We start from the raw sequence: 17,933 nt of genomic DNA on the forward strand, positions 1-17,933 counted from the left end.
GGTGGCAGAAGAAGACAAAGCTGAACAGAGGCTGACCTATCTTACCTTTCACGCTGGTCACTTTCTTCATGATGGGTTCCTGATCCCGGCACAGCGTCACCGTCACTGTGGCTCTGGGTGCGCCATAACCCCAGATCACTGCCCCTGCAGGCTCCTTCTGCAGCACCATGTAGTCGTCAATGTACGAAGCAAAGCGAAAACCAACATCTGAAAAATTCAGCAAACATTTAGAAGAGCATCACTGGAAAGATTCAGTGCCAGATTGAATGTGGTGAAACAGCGAGGAACACGCAGTCTTAATACGTGAGAATTCCAAGTTACCCTGTCCTTTCAATTTTCTAAAACCAGATCTTATTCCTCCTAATTAGGTAAGCAGCATGACAAGGACAGTTTTCCAGCAGTATGCATCACAGAATAAGATGACCAGTAAGGAAAATTCAAAGAGCCTGGGGCAACCCATTTAACACGTGCCTCCTCCCCTTCAAAGCTCCTCAAGATCCTTTGCTCTCAGGCCTGGCTCTAACGCTTGACTCCCTCCCCCCAAAATCACCAAACACGCTCTTTTTATGCATCTCACAGATGGTATTTATGAGAAAAATAAACCACTTCCTTTCCCTACTTTCCATTACCACTCCCACTCCTCATAGCTTGGAATAAAGAGGCTGCCTCTCTCCATCACAGCCCTTTTTAATCTTTTCTCTCTACTCTTTATCTCCCCTCTTCCATTCTCTCAGTGTAAATTTCCCTCAAATAACTCTCCTTATTGTTTTTTTGACAACCCACTGAAAATTCTAAATAAACCTTTATGAGTATACGTGACAAGTCTGACTCCTTCTAAGGTAAATTCAAATCAATTAAGATGCAAAAAAACAAGGTCAGTGAGAGACAGAAGGTCAAAGTGTCTGAACCAAAGGTCTTTCCTTGCAATTCGCCCATTTTGCAAGCTAAATTATATGAAAAGAGAAAAAGCCCTTGAAACTGTGGATTCTATTCTAGACAGTCACTAACAAGGCTGAATAAGAATTCACTTTAACGAGATCATTCCTATTTTTAACCTCCAGCCTATATCGAAGTATTTTATTAATAACAAGTATCTATCCAAATTATCTCAGTGAATTCCTCATCAAAACTTAATAAGAGAAGGGAAAAAAAAAAACTTTTTCACTTACATCCCACTTTATCTGAAGAAAATAGACCAAAACCCCCTAAAAGAAAATAATTAACAAAATTAAGATTTTTTTTTTCCAAGTGTTTTAAACAAAAATGATAGACAGGAAAGAGAATCAGAACTAACAAAGTTGACATTTTTTTTCTCCCCGGAAGCTCCAAATGATGACAGCCCCCCAGGCTATACTTAACAGGGCAGCATCACTAATGGGTCTCCTACACAGACTTGGTGGCCTATTTGTCCTGCACTTCAAATAACAGCCCAGTCCCTAGACATCCTCAGCTCTCTCTTAGGCGTTTGCTCCACCAGAAAATCTACATGACAATCAAAGATCATCCAGAAGATCCACTGGGCTGAAGATGCACAGCTACCAGGAGCAAAATGCTCTAAGTGGAGACTACAACAGTCTAGAATTGCATAAGCACTTTTGGCAGCCTGCTGGAGGGAAGGGAAGAGGCGCATGCGTGGGAAGGCCCAGTCTTGGGTAAGTGCTTCAAATGGAACAAAACCTGAAAACCCAAGGCCTAAGAGCTAAGCAGAAAGAGGATGGGGTAGGGAAGGGATTGAAGAAAACGGGTTGCTGCAGGTGTTGTTTAGTCAGTAAATCGTGTCAGACTCTTCTGTGACCCCATGGACTGTAGCCCAGCAGGCTCCTCTGTCCGTAGAATTTCCCAGACAAGAATACTGGAGGGGGCTGGCTGCAGGCATGAGACCATGCAAATGAGGGGTTCTGGGTGTGTGCAGCCACCTTCTCAAACTTTGGGGAAAAATACCTTCCACCACCCCCTCGGTTAGTCTGTTTTTGACCACACATATTCATTGAACCTCTTTGTGCACAACTCTATTTTGAGTTACAGAATTTTAGAGATGGAAAGGATCTTTTACACCCTAGGGTAGAATCATGTTATTTACTGATCAACAGACTGAGACCCAAGTAGATTAGGTAATTTTTAAAAATAGTTTGCATATTATTTATTTCAGAGTTGCCCACTATGTTCACTTCATGGCAAATAGATGGGAGACAGTGGAAACAGTTGCTGACTTTATTTTTATGGGCTCCAAAATCACTGCAGATGGTGACTGCAGCCATGAAATTAAAAGAAGCTTACTCCTTGGATGGAAAGTTATGACCAAACTAGATAACATATTAAAAAGCAGAGACATTACTTTGTCAACAAAGGTCTGTCTAATCAAGGCTAGATCCATACAGCGGTCATGTATGGATGTGAGAGTTGAACTATAAAGAAAGCTGAGCGCCGAAGAATTGATAATTTTGAACTGTGGTGTTGGAGAAGACTCTTGAGAGTATCTTGGACTGCAAGGAGATCCAACCAGTTCATCCTAAAGGAGATCAGTCCTGGGTGTTCATTGGAAGGACTGATGTTGAGGCTGAAACTCCAATACTTTGGCCACCTGATGCGAAGAGCTGACTCATTTGAAAAGACCCTGATGCTGGGAAAGATTCAGGGTAGGAGGAGAAGGGGATGACAGAGGATGAGATGGTTGAATGGCATCACTGACTCAATGGACATGGGTTTGGGTGGACTCAGGGAGCTGGTGATGGACAAGGAGGCCTGGCGTGCTGCGGTTCATGGGGTCGCAAAGACTGGACACAACTGAGCGACTGAACTATGTGCCATGAAGAAGGAAATGGCAACCCACTCCAGCATTCTTTCCTGGAGAATCCCATGGACAGAGGAGCCTGGCGGGCTACATCGCAAAGAATCAGACTCGACTAAAGCGACTTAGCATGCACTATGTGCCAGGCACAATTTTAGGAAATGAGGATACAACAAGGAAAGATGTGGGGCGGGGGATGGGGAGAATGGAGACAGACAAAATTCCTTGCCAGCAGGAAGCTTACATTCTATGAGGGAGCTTAACTATGGCAGGCAGAGAACTAGACACATGACAGATGTTAAACTTCTTTAGCCCCATATCACACAGGTAGTTCAGGACAGGATAAGACCTCAAGCCACCTGTTTCCAAGATTACCGGAAGCACTACTCTGCCACAGTTAGATACTGGCGGTAAAGTGGTGGGACTGGTCATTGCTTTTGTCAACTACAAGACACTTGACATTTCAATTTTTTGTTTTAGGTCTTCAATTTCTTCTTCACTTGGGTGTCAGAGTAGAAAAACAGGAATTAGTGTTCTGGGATGTTAAAAGTAGTTACTAAAAGTCGACTGACAACATGAGGGCAGTGGTTACTTTTGGTGAAGAACTAGTAGCTCCCTGGGGGAGGAATATCCTTGAAGTCTCAATAAAACTGCAACAGTCTAGCTCTTAAACTGTGTGTAAAGCCCTTGGGTGTTCATTTTATTGCTTCACTGCTACATATATCCATGTACATTTCAAACATTACATGATAAACGAAGAGAGGGAATGATTTGAAGAAGTCAGGATATGTAACCAAATACCAAGGAAAGAAAACCTAGAGCATCAATGAATAAAAAAACAAAAGTCCTTGTTAATGAAGGTTATGTAACAATATGACCCAAAGGCAAAGATAAATAAAATACTGATATTAAAGTTAACAGCCTTTAACATAGAAACTAATACTGGCCCTCTTTCCCTTCTCCCCACTTCATATATTGGACTCAAAGGTCACTGTGTGGGGATGAATCAGAAAATGATATACAGAGTGCTAGTTTATGTCTCTGTTAAACCCCGAAAACCACTTGTGAGCTGCAGTTTGTCTGCATCTGTACTTTGCGGATTCATACATAGAGCAACACTCCTTTTTCTGCACGCCGTCTGTTCTCCCACTTAAACTCTCTTTCCTGTGACCCAGCGTCCAGCTCGGGGTCAAACGACACGATATGACTAGCACAACAGTCAAAATGAATGAGTCATCCTCTTCCCCAAGAAAACGGCTATTATCCCACTATCAATGCCCGCGAGCAGGAATCAAAGCTGAGTCTTAAATACTCCGAGCTGGTGAGGGGGCTGTCTGTCTTAGCCATCATCACCACTTAAACTAGTAAAAGTTAATTCCCCCAAGGGATCCAGCCCGGGGCAAACCCTCCCCAACGGTACCACTGAGGGGGCAGCACTGAAACGTTTCGGATGACTCAGTCACCCGTTTCCAAATATTATCCAACTAGCTTCGCCCCCTCCCCTTCGAGTTCCCCCACAGTTCTTTAAAGACCCTGAGAGCCTCGGTCTGGGACACCTAGTTCTCCCTTCCTGAGATAAACCCAACTCTCTCGTCGCCCCACGCGAGGCGTCATAAGGGCGGTGGAAGGGAGTGGAGGAAGCAGACACCTGCAACCTAGGTCTGGGCCGTAGAACCCGGTTCCTGCCAGGGGATCCTTTCCCGACCTAGAGAAGCAGGCGCCGGGGGCGGTCCTGCGGAGGACGCGGAATCTCGGTCCTCGCAGGCCGACGGATGGGCAGGGGTCGGGCCGAGCGCGGCCGCCTCACCTGCACTTACGTGGGCCTGCAGGAATAACCGCAGCACCAGACCCAAGACAAATTCCGACGCAATCATGTTGGCAACAAGCCGTCGCAGCCGCGCAGGCCTCGGGGCATGGACGCCAGCGAGGGCGGGGCCGCGGGGCGGGGCGGAAAAGGCCTGACTCCGCCCTTCCCAGGCCAGTCAGTCTGCGAAGCCGTCCGCGGCCGCCGGGCGGGCCCGTGCCTCTCTTCGGCCACCGTAGTGGAAAGAGCGGGGGCGGGGAGGAAACGGTTTCCCGGCAACGAGAAAAAAACAACCCGAACCATCGGCTCCAGCTCTGAGAGAACGGAGAGGTGAGGCGGTTTACCCCATTTCCTCTCCGAAATAGAGACCTCGCCTTTTCCCTTCGTCTCTGGTATTTTCTCAGGATCCCCTCCCGCAATCTGGGAAGCCGAAGTCAGGCTGGGAACCCAGTAGCCCATTCTGCGAGTCTGAAATCCCAGATCCTCGACGTCCCGCCCCCCCAGGAGACCTGTGGTCCGTCTCCGACCGCCCTCCACTCCCGACGTCGGTCCAGGGTTTCTTCCTCTTCACAACCAGTGATTCAATGCTTCACCTCCTGTTCCGTCAGAAAAAAAAAGAAGAAGAAGGAGAAGAAAGTCCACAGATTCGGCCTCATTAAACCTTCTAGACCCCCACCGAGACCCCTACCACGACTTCCGGGCTTATTCGGCAGTGACGCTGTCACAAACAAACCAGGTCCCTGAGCCTTGCTTGCAGACTCAGTAGCCCAACCCGCTGCTTAGCAGTTATCCTTACCTGTCCCTTGTATGCTAAGACAGAAAACCAAACAAACAAACAAAAAAGTAAGAATCCCAAAACCTTTTGAGGCTGGAATTGCTATGTCGTGACCTTGCCCCCAGCTCTGTCGCCGCACTGCCTCTTCCACAAGTATAGAGATGCTTCGACGAGGCATCCTAGGTCATACTTCAGAAGTGGAGGCCAGGGGAACGACTTAAGTCTGAAACATATTCGTTCGACCAGTTAGAGTAGTTTCAATGACTTCTTTTTTTTTTTTTTTTTTAAGACCTTATAAAGGGTTTCTTTCGGCAATTTAAGATGAAATTTTAGCAATCATTCTCTAAATTCCTGTGGGATAGGAAAAATTACCCTTTTAAAGGCGGAAAGGGAGAGAGGAGAAAGTACTTAATATCATACTGAAAATCTGTGAGTTTTGTAATTTTTTAACATGATTTCACCTGTTAAATATTTTTAATGTTCTAATAATGGACAATTTCAAAACTCTTTGGAAGAAATGGACGGACTTGGGTTGTACTGGGGGGGAAAGGATTGTTGAAGTCCAGAAATTTGGGGTCTCAGAAATAATTTGTGGTCTTAGTTATGATTATCTGAGTGAAATGAGACAAATTTAAAGACAGTACTCTTTCATGCATTTCTAGGTACAGTAGACAGTTCCTCCCAAGGAGATGTCGATTCCATTTTCCAACACCCACTACCGAATTCCTCAAGGATTTGGAAATCTTCTTGAAGGGCTCACACGCGAGATTCTGAGGGAGCAACCGGACAATATACCAGCGTTTGCCGCAGCATATTTTGAGAATCTTCTAGAGAAAAGAGAAAGTAAGCTTTTTAAAAATAGGCATTAAAAAAGAGAGAGAGAGAGAGACTAAATGTTTGACTATGGTGAGACCATTGTCATTCCACAGAAATCCTTTATGAGGCAGGGACTTTTCAACTAACAGTTCTTGTTATTTGAAACAGCCTTTGACGGGCTTCGCAGGTGGCACTAGTGGTAAAGTACCCAACTTTATACAGTAATACAGGAGAGTTAAGAGACATGGGCTCGATCGCTGAGTTGGGAAGATCCCCTGAAAGAGGGCATGGCAACCCACTCTAGTAGTATCCCATGGACAGAGGAACCTGGCAAGCTACTGTCCATGGGGTCACAAAGAGTCTGACACGACTGAAGTGGCTTAGATCCACGTGGGTGCCTTGAATCACATTATTTCACATTATTGAAGATTACTAGTTTATCACCCAGACCTTCTTTGTATTTCTCATGGACACGTGGGGTGGAAGGGGAACTCATGAGAACACCCAGCCTAGCTCTTTTCCTGAATATTGTTCCTATGCCTCCCAGGCAGTTGACTGTCTCTTCTTCCCTGTCTCGCCTTACTTGAAAGTATTATTAAGTGCTGTAAAAAAAAAATTTATACTCCTTAGATTAAATAGGTTGGTATTCACAGGGGTGTATGAAACTGTTCCTCAATAAAAGTACAGAGAAAAACTTCTTTGAAAAGTGAACTTCCAGCTAGGGAAAGTAACATATATTCTGGTTCTGTATTTCCAATGTCCCATACTGTCCAAAGACTAAGATTCATGCTAATTCTGGCTAAGAGCCAGAGTTTCTTCACTTCCATAAATAAAATTTCCAAATTCTCAGCTATAAGTTTCTATTAAAAATCCTGACTAGAACAACCATTTTGTTTAAGCTGTTATCGTTACTTTTGATAACAGTATTCCAGCAGAGTAGTAAAGGTGCCCTGGTGTGGCTCAAAGGCAAAGAATCCTCCTGCTCATGCAGGAGATGCTGGTTTCGATTCCTGCATCAGGAAGATCACCTGGAGAAAGAAATGGCACCCACTCCAGTATTATTGCCTGGGAAATCCTTTGGACAGAGGAGTCTGGCAGGCTACAGTTCATGGGGTCACAAAGAGACACAACTTAGTAAACAACAAGAAACAAGAAATAGTCACAAGCACTAAACATTCCATTTTAATCCTTTCACAGGGGGAGGAAACCTATCATGAGGCTTGAACTGAAACAACACCCATACACACTACATAGCTCCACCTCTTTCTCCTCTTTGCTCTACCTTAACCAAGCTCAGAATCTCTGCCAATTTTCTGAATTGCTGGTCTTTTCCATTTCCGGTCTGTGTGACTATTTGTTACCTAATCTGAAATTTAAATGCCTAAAAAAGCTATTAAGAGAAATCCTTTAGAGTAAGAGGTGAATTGCAGTGAACTTTAATTTTCTTATAACATTAATTTTACAAACTCACGACAAAAAGTCTTTGTTTATTTGATTTTAGACCTCAGAAACATCCCATTACAAAATCATGTGAGTCATTTGTCACCAGATCATGATAATTAAAGTAACTGGTGATTCAGATTAATGGTCTCAGAATACAAACTTTCTAACGAATAAAAAATGGGTAAAACTATTTTGAAAAATGTAAGTACCACACCCATTTCCACTCATGTAAACGAGGTAGTACAAGGATCAGAATTTAGCCTTTCCAAAAAGACAGAAAAGAGTCCTCTAGCCTAGTTTCTCACAGAGTACAAGAATTCCCTTGCCAGCATTCCTCATAGGTAATTACTCATCTTAATCTTGAAGATTTTTTTGTGACAGGAAATGTTTTAGTATATGACATAAAGTGGTATCAAACCTCTAGGGAAAAGGTGGGCCTTTATTAAATGATCTTGAGATAAAGATGTTAAAAGATTAAATTGGATCTATTTCTTACATCACATACCAGGATAAAGTTCCAAATTGATCAGAGATTTAAATATTTTAAAAAATGAAACCATACAAATACTGGAAGAAAGCATGGATGAATTTCTCTGTAACATAAAAGAGGAAAAATGTTTGCTAGCTAAGTTACTATACTTTTTTTTTTTTGCTTTTTTTTTTCTGTTTGTTTTGTTTTTTTAATTTTTTTATTCTTTTTTTTTTTAAGTTACTATACTTTAAAAATCCAAAAGCAGTTAAAGAAAATATTGATAAAATTGGCAACATAGAAATAGATTTTTACTTTTACAAAAATCACCACATGGAAAATAAAACTACAAATGACAGAAAAAAATATTTGCAAATTCTATTACAGTGGGTTAATAAATGTAGTGAATAAAAAGCTTGTCAAAGTCATGAAATGAAAACAAAAACCTTATATTAAAAATGGGCAAGTGATATGAGCAGACAATTTGCACGAAAATAAATGCAAATGACTCACCCTTAACATATGAAAATGGACTCAAAATAACCCATGATAACAGAATAACAGAAGTCCAAACCAAAACTACAATGAAGTCCCACCACCCGCCAACAGAACTCTACTCATCAAGTTGACAAAAAGCCAGACGTGTGCCAATCTATTGTAGGCAACACTAGAGGAAATAAGCACTCATATACATAGCTGGAGGAGATGCAAAATGGTAACAATCCCAAGGAGGGGACTTAGCAATATCTACCAGATTACATCTGTTTTTACCTTTGACCCATATTTTATTCAGTTTTCATTGTATTGTTACTTGAGGAAGCAACTCAAATATTCATCATAGGGGATTTTTTAAAATAAAGTTGAGTAAGTCTACACTACTGAAAAATGTGCAGCTGTAAAAAACAAGCAAAAATGAAATGAGGAAGATTTCTATGATGCTATAGAGTGATCTTCAGGGCATATTAAGTGAAAAAAGTAAAGCAGAAGAAAATATGTTTAGTATGTACCAATTATCTAACAGAGGTATTGATATGAACACATAACTGTTCACTTATATTTTTAAATGGAGAATAAATCTTATTAAAAGTTATTTTTTACCCTTTCCAGGAGAAGGAAGAGTGGAGGGAATAGCATAGAAGCTAGACTCCTCTGACTATATCTTAAATCAAATCATGTATGTTTAACATAGTTATAAAAATAGAATTAAAATTGTTCAGCAATTTCTAAATTTAGAAGTAAAATGAAATGAACCTAACATGGTTAACATGACCACAGAAAAAAGAATTATTTTATGTTACTTTATAACACAGTGCTTTGAGCATTCCTGATAGATATAGCCTAAAAACAAAATGATGTTTAAAAAAATATGTTAAATTGTTTTCATTTATCACTGTTAATAATATTACAGTATAGTTATTTTGAAGTTTTTATACATTGTTTATACATTCTAGGACATAGCAAATAATTAACTATCCTATTGGAATTAGGAATAGGATTTTTAGTGTAAGAAAAAGTACATACAAATATAAAAATGAAAGAAGTTAATAAACTATAATTCTAAGTTTGAATTGAAAAGTGTCAGTGTGACTTCATGGTAGATTTTCTCTTTAAAAAGTGACAGTGTTATTTTCTAGCTCTATGCACTTTTTTTTAAGTCCTCAAAACAATGACCAGCCCAGTACCCGTGAGCCCGTGGTCCCTAGACCAAACCTCTAACTACCATTTTCCAAAAACCAGGGCTTCCTGGAGAAAGAACCAATCCCATGAACTGGGCAGAAAGCATGCAAGATTAACCTCATCACCTTGTTGTACCAGAAAGTAAGAAAACTATCAAAGATTATTAAAGTTGTTTCCATAGGACTCAGGAACATTTGAACACCTGAATAAACTCATGCTGGACAATTTTGGACAATTAGAGCATCAGTAAGATGAATAAATGCAGGGGATTGAAATTCATTCCATTTCTTAAATGTTCATTAGTTCATAATTATTTACTGAAAAGCAAAACAAAACAGAAAACTCCTTGAGAGGAGCCTAAGGAACTTACTTATTAATCTCAAAATTGGTAAATAGTCAAACCTCTAACCTGCCTTTACTGTAAGAACTGTATTTCAGGGTAACCAAATAGGTAAAGTATTTTTGGTTGCATACTCCAGAAAAAGAGAAGAAATAATAAAATTAGAACATTGCCATTTTGCAATCCCTAAAGAAATTATCTAAGCGAGTCATTATCAACAGGCCCATAAAAACTATGAAAAAGAGAAACAACCAGATATACATTTCCTAACAGAATTATACCATAAATTATACTATATACTATACTATATTATACTATAAAGTATTCTTGGGGAAAAAAAAAAATCAAACCTGAATAAGCTCAAACCTGTAGATCTAACCGGAAATATACAGGAAATTTAAAGGCAGAGGAACTTGTTTAAAAATCATAATGGGAATGGAATCAGAAATATCCAAACTGTGGAAAACTCCAAAGGAAAAATGACTTAATTTCCTCAAAAATTAATGGCAAGGAAAAAATGTGGGGTGGGAGATAGGGAGGTTTCAATTAAAAGGGATTTAAGACATTACAAAAGGTTGTGTGTTTGGGTCCTCATTTGAACAAATGGACAGTAAAAATAAATAAATAAAAATACACTAGATAATGGGGCTTCCTAGGTGGCTCAGTAGTAAGGAATACGACTGCCCATGAAGGAGATGCAAGAGATATGGGTTTGATCCCTTGGTCGGGAAGATTCCCTAGAGTAGGAAGTGGCAACCACTCCAGTAGTTTTGGCTGGAAAATTCCCTAGACAGAGGAGCCTGACTGGCTACAGTCAATGGGGTCGCAAAGAGTGGGACACGGCTGAGCACAAGCAATACTAGATAATGGGAGGAATTTGGATAGTTGATGATATTAAGGAATTATTGCTATTATTTTTAGGTGTGATAATGGCATTATGGCTTTATATCTCAGAGATGCATACTGATGCAAGTATTTATAGATGAAATAGTAAGATGCTTGGGGTTGGCTTGAAAGTAATCAGAAAGGGCAGGAAAATGAATGAAGTTACAAATAAAATAAGATCAATCATGAGCTTGTAATTATTGAATCTGAGTAATGTGCACTTGGCAATTTGTTATATTATTCTCTCTACATTCTAAGTCTGAAATACTTCATAATGAAAAGTTAAAGAAAAATTCTATTTAAATATAAATACTTGTCTATCTGACTACATAATATGCCCACTTTTTTTTTAAGAAAAAACTTCTCCCATCTTTCATTTTTCCAAATTTCCTCACTATTCAGCATTTATTTTTATACATTTTTCTTATGTTTACTAATACATAATAAGTTTCTATAAGTATATAATAATACATTTCTATACTGATATTTAAGTATTGGCATTTGTTCTCTACCACTCCCATTTTATTATAACTTCTATGAAGGCATCAAGTAGGTTTTTTAACTGCCTTTCTAAATATCCTCAAGGGTTCATCTGATGTTTAATTCTTCGTCATCACTGGTTATATCCACAGCACTAGGCTCTCTACAATGTTGATAAAATTTTCAAGGGTCAATGAAGGACCTATAATTTGAAAAAGAAAGCATTTTATGTTACTAGTCTGCATGTACTTTAATGAACTTCAAAGTTAAGTCTGGAATTATATTTTTGTTATTTAGAAACCAACTTTGATCCAGCAGAATGGGGGGCAAAGGTTGATGACCGCTTCTATAACAACCATGCATTCAAGGTATGGTCCCGATAAGCTTCTGGATTTGGTTAATACTTCTCCCTGTCTCCAATACAGAGATCCTTGGGATCACCCATAATCATGTGTATTGTGAAAGGCATTACAAATATTTTATGAAATCTTTCTAATTGTGCTATTCTTTCTGGAAAGAAATGCTTTTCTAAGGTATCTGAATCAGGTACCATACTTAGCTTAAATTTACAGATGATCAACGGGAAAAATGTACTTGAAAGAGATAGAATAATTACTTTCACTTATTGTGCAAATGTTATTGAGTATCACAGTGCTTATCAATAGCAGATGTGCAATAAACTGGTTGAATTAATGTGTGCTATTTCATAAAATAAAATAAAACACATAAAACAATTATTCATTATTGGTGATATCTTACAAAAGACTGATTAGAATTAAAGATGGTATAGAGCCTTCTCTATTAAGCCAATCCATTCAGAGTCTGAACCCATCTTCTTCTCAGTAGCATTCTCAGAACCAGCCTTTCTCAACCAAGGCTCCTCAAAATAATTAAGCCCTAAGCCCAAGGCATCCATTGCATGTCAGGAATCAGTGTCTCTCCTTTGTATCCAGAATGATTATGTTTCTGTACCATCCTTGGGAAAACTGAGAAAATAATCACTTAAAGCATTCTATGTTCTGTAACTCCAGTGAGGAACACTGGTTGAGAAAGGCCATGTGTGATCCAGCATCTTTGGCACCAACTTGGAACTTGGTGGAAATTCAATCTCAAGCTCTACACCAGGTCTACCAAATCAGAAGTTAAATTTTAACAGGATCCACAAAGTAACTTGTAGGTACGCCAGAATCTGGATTGTAGTCTGAGAAGCACTACTTTAGACAACTATGATAATACATTAGCCATGAAGCATCAGCAGGTACTAGAATTAGTAAGCAAAGGTCTAATTTTGATGATGTTACAGAGTAGATTTGGGGGATTTTCTGGGCAAATCCCACTGAGACTTATTCTGTGAGTTCAAAAGTGAAGTTCCATCCATTTGTGCCTGCCAGACACAGGGGTGTTCTTTTTATTTCCATCTAACTAGAATCTCTGTGTTCCTGTTTTTTTGAAAGCAAAGGAATAATGTTGAAAATTTTTAAATCTTAAGTCACAGCAACTTTAGAGTGTTTTTTCTTCCCTTTTGAATTCTAAAGGCTTTATTTGATGAGCTTATAAGTCCTTAAATTTATGTTTTATGATTTAAAGAAGCTCTTCCCATAGGTTGTGAATTAACAATGCTGCTCTTCTGGAGGAAGATTTCAGTAACAATGTCAAGATAGAACTGGTTTCCTTTTTTTCTATTTAAATCCTTCCCCACAGCAAAACTTACTTCTTTGACTTAGTTTTTAATTTACAAACTTCATTAAAAAGTCAACTTGACCGCACATTATGGAACAAAATAGGATTTATTTCATTCCTATTTGAGGAACTATTGGCATCTCTTTTTTACTCTTTGTTCAAGGTTCGTTACACCATTATATCAAGTTTTAGTATAAGACAATGGTTTGTTTTTAATATAAAACAATATTACACACATTCCAAAGGCAGAAGGTCAAATTTTTTTTAACCAGCACCTTGGTCTTTAATATTTGTTTATACTATTCCCTTGAGAGTTTTCTGTTTTTATCCAACCAGCTTTCCTTGTTTAAAAATAATATGTATTTAATCTCCAGTACTTATCAATAATTTAATCTTTAATCATCTTTAAACAGTTTGATCCAAGACTTTTTTGTTTTGGACACATTACCTATTTGGACCTCTCCCCTCTATCCAGGAGCAAGAATCACCTGAAAAACATGAACCTGGAAAAGAAAACTCACAGACATCTATGAAAGAGAAGACAGCCTTAGTAAGTTATATTTTCCATGTACTGTTGGGTTCCTACCAAAAAAAATGACTTGACTCAATTTAAAATTATACTCCAAATATGGATCTAGTCTCTTATCCATATTGCTAAAATAATGAGAAACCTGTATGCAGGTCAGGAAGCAACAGTTAGAATTGGACATGGAACAATAGACTGGTTCCAAATAGGAAAAGGAGTATGTCAAGGCTGTATATGGTCACCCTGCTTATTTAACTTATATGCAGAGTACATCATGAGAAACGCCGGGCTGGAAGAAGCACAAGCTGGAATCAAGATTGCCAGAAGAAATATCAATAACCTCAGATATGCAGATGACACCACCCTTGTGGCAGAAAGTGAAGAAGAACTAAAGAGCCTCTTAATGAAAGTGAAAGAGGAGAGTGAAAAAGTTGGCTTAAAGCTCAACATTCAGAAAACTAAGATCATGGCATCCTGTTCCATCACTTCATGGCAAATAGATGGCAAAACAGTGGAAACAGTGGCTGACTTTATTTTTTTGGACTCCAAAATCACTGCAGATGGTGATTGCAGCCAGGAAATTAAAAGATGCTTGCTCCTTGGAAGGAAAGTTATGACCAACCTAGACAGCATATTAAAAAGCAGAGACATTACTTTGTCAACAAAGGTCCATCTAGTCAAGGCTAGATCCATACAGTGGTCATGTATGGATGTGAGAGTTGAACTATAAAGAAAGCTGAGCGCCAAAGAATTGATGCTTTTGAACTGTGGTGTTGGAGAAGACTCTTGGACTGCAAGGAGAGCCAACCAGTTCATCCTAAAGGAGATCAGTCCTGGGTATTCATTGGAGGGATTGATGTTGAAGCTGAAACTCCAATACTTTGGCCACCTGATGTGAAGAGCTGACTCATTTGAAAAGACCCTGATGCTGGGAAAGATTGAGGGCAGGAGGAGAAGGGGACAACAGAGGATAAGATGGTTGGATGGCATCACCGACTCAATGGACATGGGTTTGGGTGGACTCCGGGAGTTGGTGATGGACAAGGAGGCCTGGCGTGCTGCGGTTCATGGGGTCACAAAGAGGTGGACACGACTGAGCAACTGAACTGAACTAAAATGAAATGAAAATAATGATTTTGCTTTCTAGATAACTAGCAACAATGATGTACTAACTGCTGGATCATTTTTAGCCCTGCCTCTTATAAAGAAAACTATTCTTCCCCTTATAAAGAAAATCTTATTTTCCAAGATTGTCAACAGATGGGGAAAATCTCCCCAAGGAGAAGAACAGACCGAAATCACAGTCTAAGCCTTGATCCTTCAGATTCCTCTTCCACTTGGGAAACTTTTCACTAATCGAGGCTGTCCCCACCACACAGTGGCAAAGGTTCAGACATAACAAAGGAACTTTGTTATGGGGAAATTATTCTCATGGGGAATTACTTATTACAGTCAAATTAAATGGCTTCACTCAGTGAGTGCTACTCATCTTCCATGCGTTTTACTCTACAAAATTCTGCCTGACAGCCTACATCCGAGCGATGGCGGGTTAGGCTCTGTCCACCCTCAAAATGCTTATTCAGTGGTGTGCTAAAGCTAGCTCTTAAGAGACAATTGTGCACATATCTACACCACCCCAAATATCACTTTGATATTTGAAATCAGCTACAGTGGGAGTATTAAGATCATCATAAATACTACAGACCAGGACTATTTTTTTTCTGAAGAGTCACTTGTTAAACATTTACTATAAACATATCACTGTCTATATGCTTTATCATCCAGATCGAAGCGAACCAAGCCTAGTGAGAAGAACTCACTGTCTACAGTGTTGAAGCCAGACTTCCGAGTTTCTTTTCATATATTAATGTCCCAGTTAATTACCCAGTAATTGACACCCAAAATGGGCATCCCCCTCCCCAGGGGGGTATGAGTTTTGCTATAACTTTTATAATTCATTTCAGTGCAACTCCATCTGCTTAACATGAGCATAAGATACACTAGGAGGTCAGGAAATAAGGGAGGGAGTATCCTTTCCTTACATCTCTAACAGATGCCCTTACGCAGGTTTTTTGACTTTGAATTTCGATCCCATTGATTTTTGGCTTCAGCATAGTTCATTTGCCCATGTTAGGATATCATTTCAGAGAATTTTATGCCAATCTGTTTGCATTTTAATAAATTTCAAGAGCTAGATTTGCCTCTTTTTCATGGGGGGGAGAAGGGGTTTAAATAGCCCACAGGTCCATTAGTAGGCAAATGAGTAAATTAATCAAAGTATGTCAATGCAGTGGAATACAATGATGCCATTAAAAAGTGGGCAGAATTATGTAGTGACTAACATAGAAAAAGAGAGCCAAGATTCACTGTCACATGGAAAAAGTAGTTGCAGAACATTGTGATTAGCATGATCTCATTTCTTTAAATAAAAAGGCAAATATATACCCATGTGGTTACATTTGATATATAGAGAAATTTTATAAGGTTATATTTACTTCATCTGTAATAACAGTTTCCTCTTAGGTGTAGAACTTTGTAAGACAAAGGAAACCTTCATGACCACTGTACTGAAGTTTTTAAATGTATATGTATCACTTTTAAAATTTAAAAATCATATTAAAAGCTGTATGTTGACATGTACACTGAAGATGTGTGCATTTCACTATCTGTAAATTATACCTGTTTTTTTTAAGGAAGAAAACTATATACAAAAATTCAACTAATCATGTTAAAACTGATTTTGTCAAATTAAATGGATTCCTCTGTGGCATTTCATTTTAAATATATGGTTCTGATTAGCTCATCATTGAGAATATAAGAATACTTTAATCCAATTTTGTGTAATCACCATTCTTTTGACCAGCACACTTACTATTCTTCTTGGCATTTTTACCCTGCTTCAAGGATTCTGAGTTATTTCCCCCCCCCAAAAAAAATGTTAAATAAGAAGCTGTTAAATAGGAGCTATTTCAGGGAGGAAAAAATTGACAGCGATCTTTTATTGCAGAGACACATCAAAGAGTGACAAAACAAAATGCCTACTATTTTGGCATTCACTCTTTGGTACATAGGGGCTTCCCTGGTGGTTCAGCAGTAAAGAATGTGCCTGCCAATGCAGGAGACAAGGGTTCAATCCCTAAGTTGGGAAGATCCCTTGGAGAAGGAAATGGCAACCCACTCCATTATTCTTGCTGAGGAAACCCCATGGACAGAGGAGCCTGAAGGGCTACAGTCCATGGGGTCACGAAGAGTCGGACACAAGCTAGTGACTAAGCAACGACAGCATTTGGTACATATACAGTGTGATGACATGTAAAATTCCCTCAGGAAGCAACCCACCTTGACTGTTACATCCCTAAATTGATTAAATTTAGGCATTTATTTTTATGGCATCAAAATATGGGGGATGTTTAAAAGTCTCTTACTTGTTCTCCTTTCCGGGAAGGAATCTCCTGAAGAAGACAAGGACATGGAAGAGAATGCTGCTCTCAAAATCCAGGCAGCCTTCCGGGGACACTTAGCCAGAGAGGAGGTAAAGAAAATGAAATCGAGTGATGTTGAAGAGGAGAAAACAGAGGAAAACGAGTGAGGAGACTGGCTTTACCCCCACAGAAAACAAGAAAAGAATCCAAATCCATCAACCTTGTTGTGATTGTCTTTTTTTCTTAGTAAGTGAGATTTGATGTAGTGAAGTAACATTAGTTGCTGTTGTGAAAAATCTGTCGTGAGCATTTGTTTAATAAACATGCCATTGAACACATGCCTCTTGAAGATTTCTCTGATATCATGAGTCTTATTTATACTTCTCCCAAGTGTATGTCTAGAGACCCTTGGATTTAGAGTTACAAAGCTGGATTTAGAGTGTCTGACCTAACCATTATCTAATGAATAAATATTCTCTATCACATCCCTGAAAAATAGGCCTTTGTCTCTTGTTTCACTCCCAGTAGTAGAGAATTTCACTGCCTTTCTAGAATAGTCCATTTAGTTTTTGAGTAACTCAAATTTATTTGAAAGATAAACTGAGTCAAAAACCCTGTCTCCCTGGAAGTTTCACTCATTGGTTTTCACTTGTGCATGCAGACAATCTTTTATTGAAAAAAATGTATTGAGCACAATTCATGGGCTGGGATTTAGCAGTAAACATCTGCTCTTAACACTCATGTAGCTGGCAGTTTTTTGTTTGTCTTGCTCTCCAGAACTACACAGAACTAGACTAATATATAATATTTACAAAAAAACAAAATCTA

At 39.1% G+C, this 17,933-nt stretch overlaps 2 protein-coding genes across 6 annotated transcripts in view; one reads left to right on the forward strand and one right to left on the reverse strand.

Moving 5' to 3' along the window:
• Window positions 1-4,723, reverse strand: part of SIAE (sialic acid acetylesterase) — a 36,616-nt gene extending 31,893 nt beyond the window's left edge. For 2 of the 5 annotated variants that reach the window (XM_065936458.1, XM_065936457.1), the window contains exons 1-2: window positions 4,596-4,723; window positions 46-207 (exon numbers count right to left, since the gene is read on the reverse strand). In XM_065936458.1, the coding sequence (XP_065792530.1) occupies window positions 46-207; window positions 4,596-4,662 (229 nt within the window). In that variant the 5' untranslated portion in view covers window positions 4,663-4,723. The remainder of the gene's footprint in view (window positions 1-45; window positions 208-4,595) is intronic. The other 3 variants (XM_065936459.1, XM_065936460.1, XM_065936461.1) reach the window with 3 other exon arrangements.
• A 79-nt stretch (window positions 4,724-4,802) lies between these two features.
• On the forward strand, window positions 4,803-17,443 carry SPA17 (sperm autoantigenic protein 17). Its single transcript, XM_065936807.1, has 5 exons — window positions 4,803-4,922; window positions 6,030-6,210; window positions 11,775-11,845; window positions 13,633-13,707; window positions 17,129-17,443. The coding sequence occupies exons 2-5, from the start codon at window positions 6,057-6,059 to the stop codon at window positions 17,270-17,272; spliced, it is 444 nt and encodes a 147-aa protein (XP_065792879.1). The 5' UTR covers window positions 4,803-4,922; window positions 6,030-6,056; the 3' UTR covers window positions 17,273-17,443.
• The last annotated feature ends 490 nt before the right edge of the window (window positions 17,444-17,933 follow it).

Source organism: Muntiacus reevesi, chromosome 5 (genome assembly GCF_963930625.1).
Source record: "Muntiacus reevesi chromosome 5, mMunRee1.1, whole genome shotgun sequence".
In the NCBI taxonomy this organism is placed as follows: Eukaryota; Metazoa; Chordata; class Mammalia; order Artiodactyla; family Cervidae; genus Muntiacus; species Muntiacus reevesi.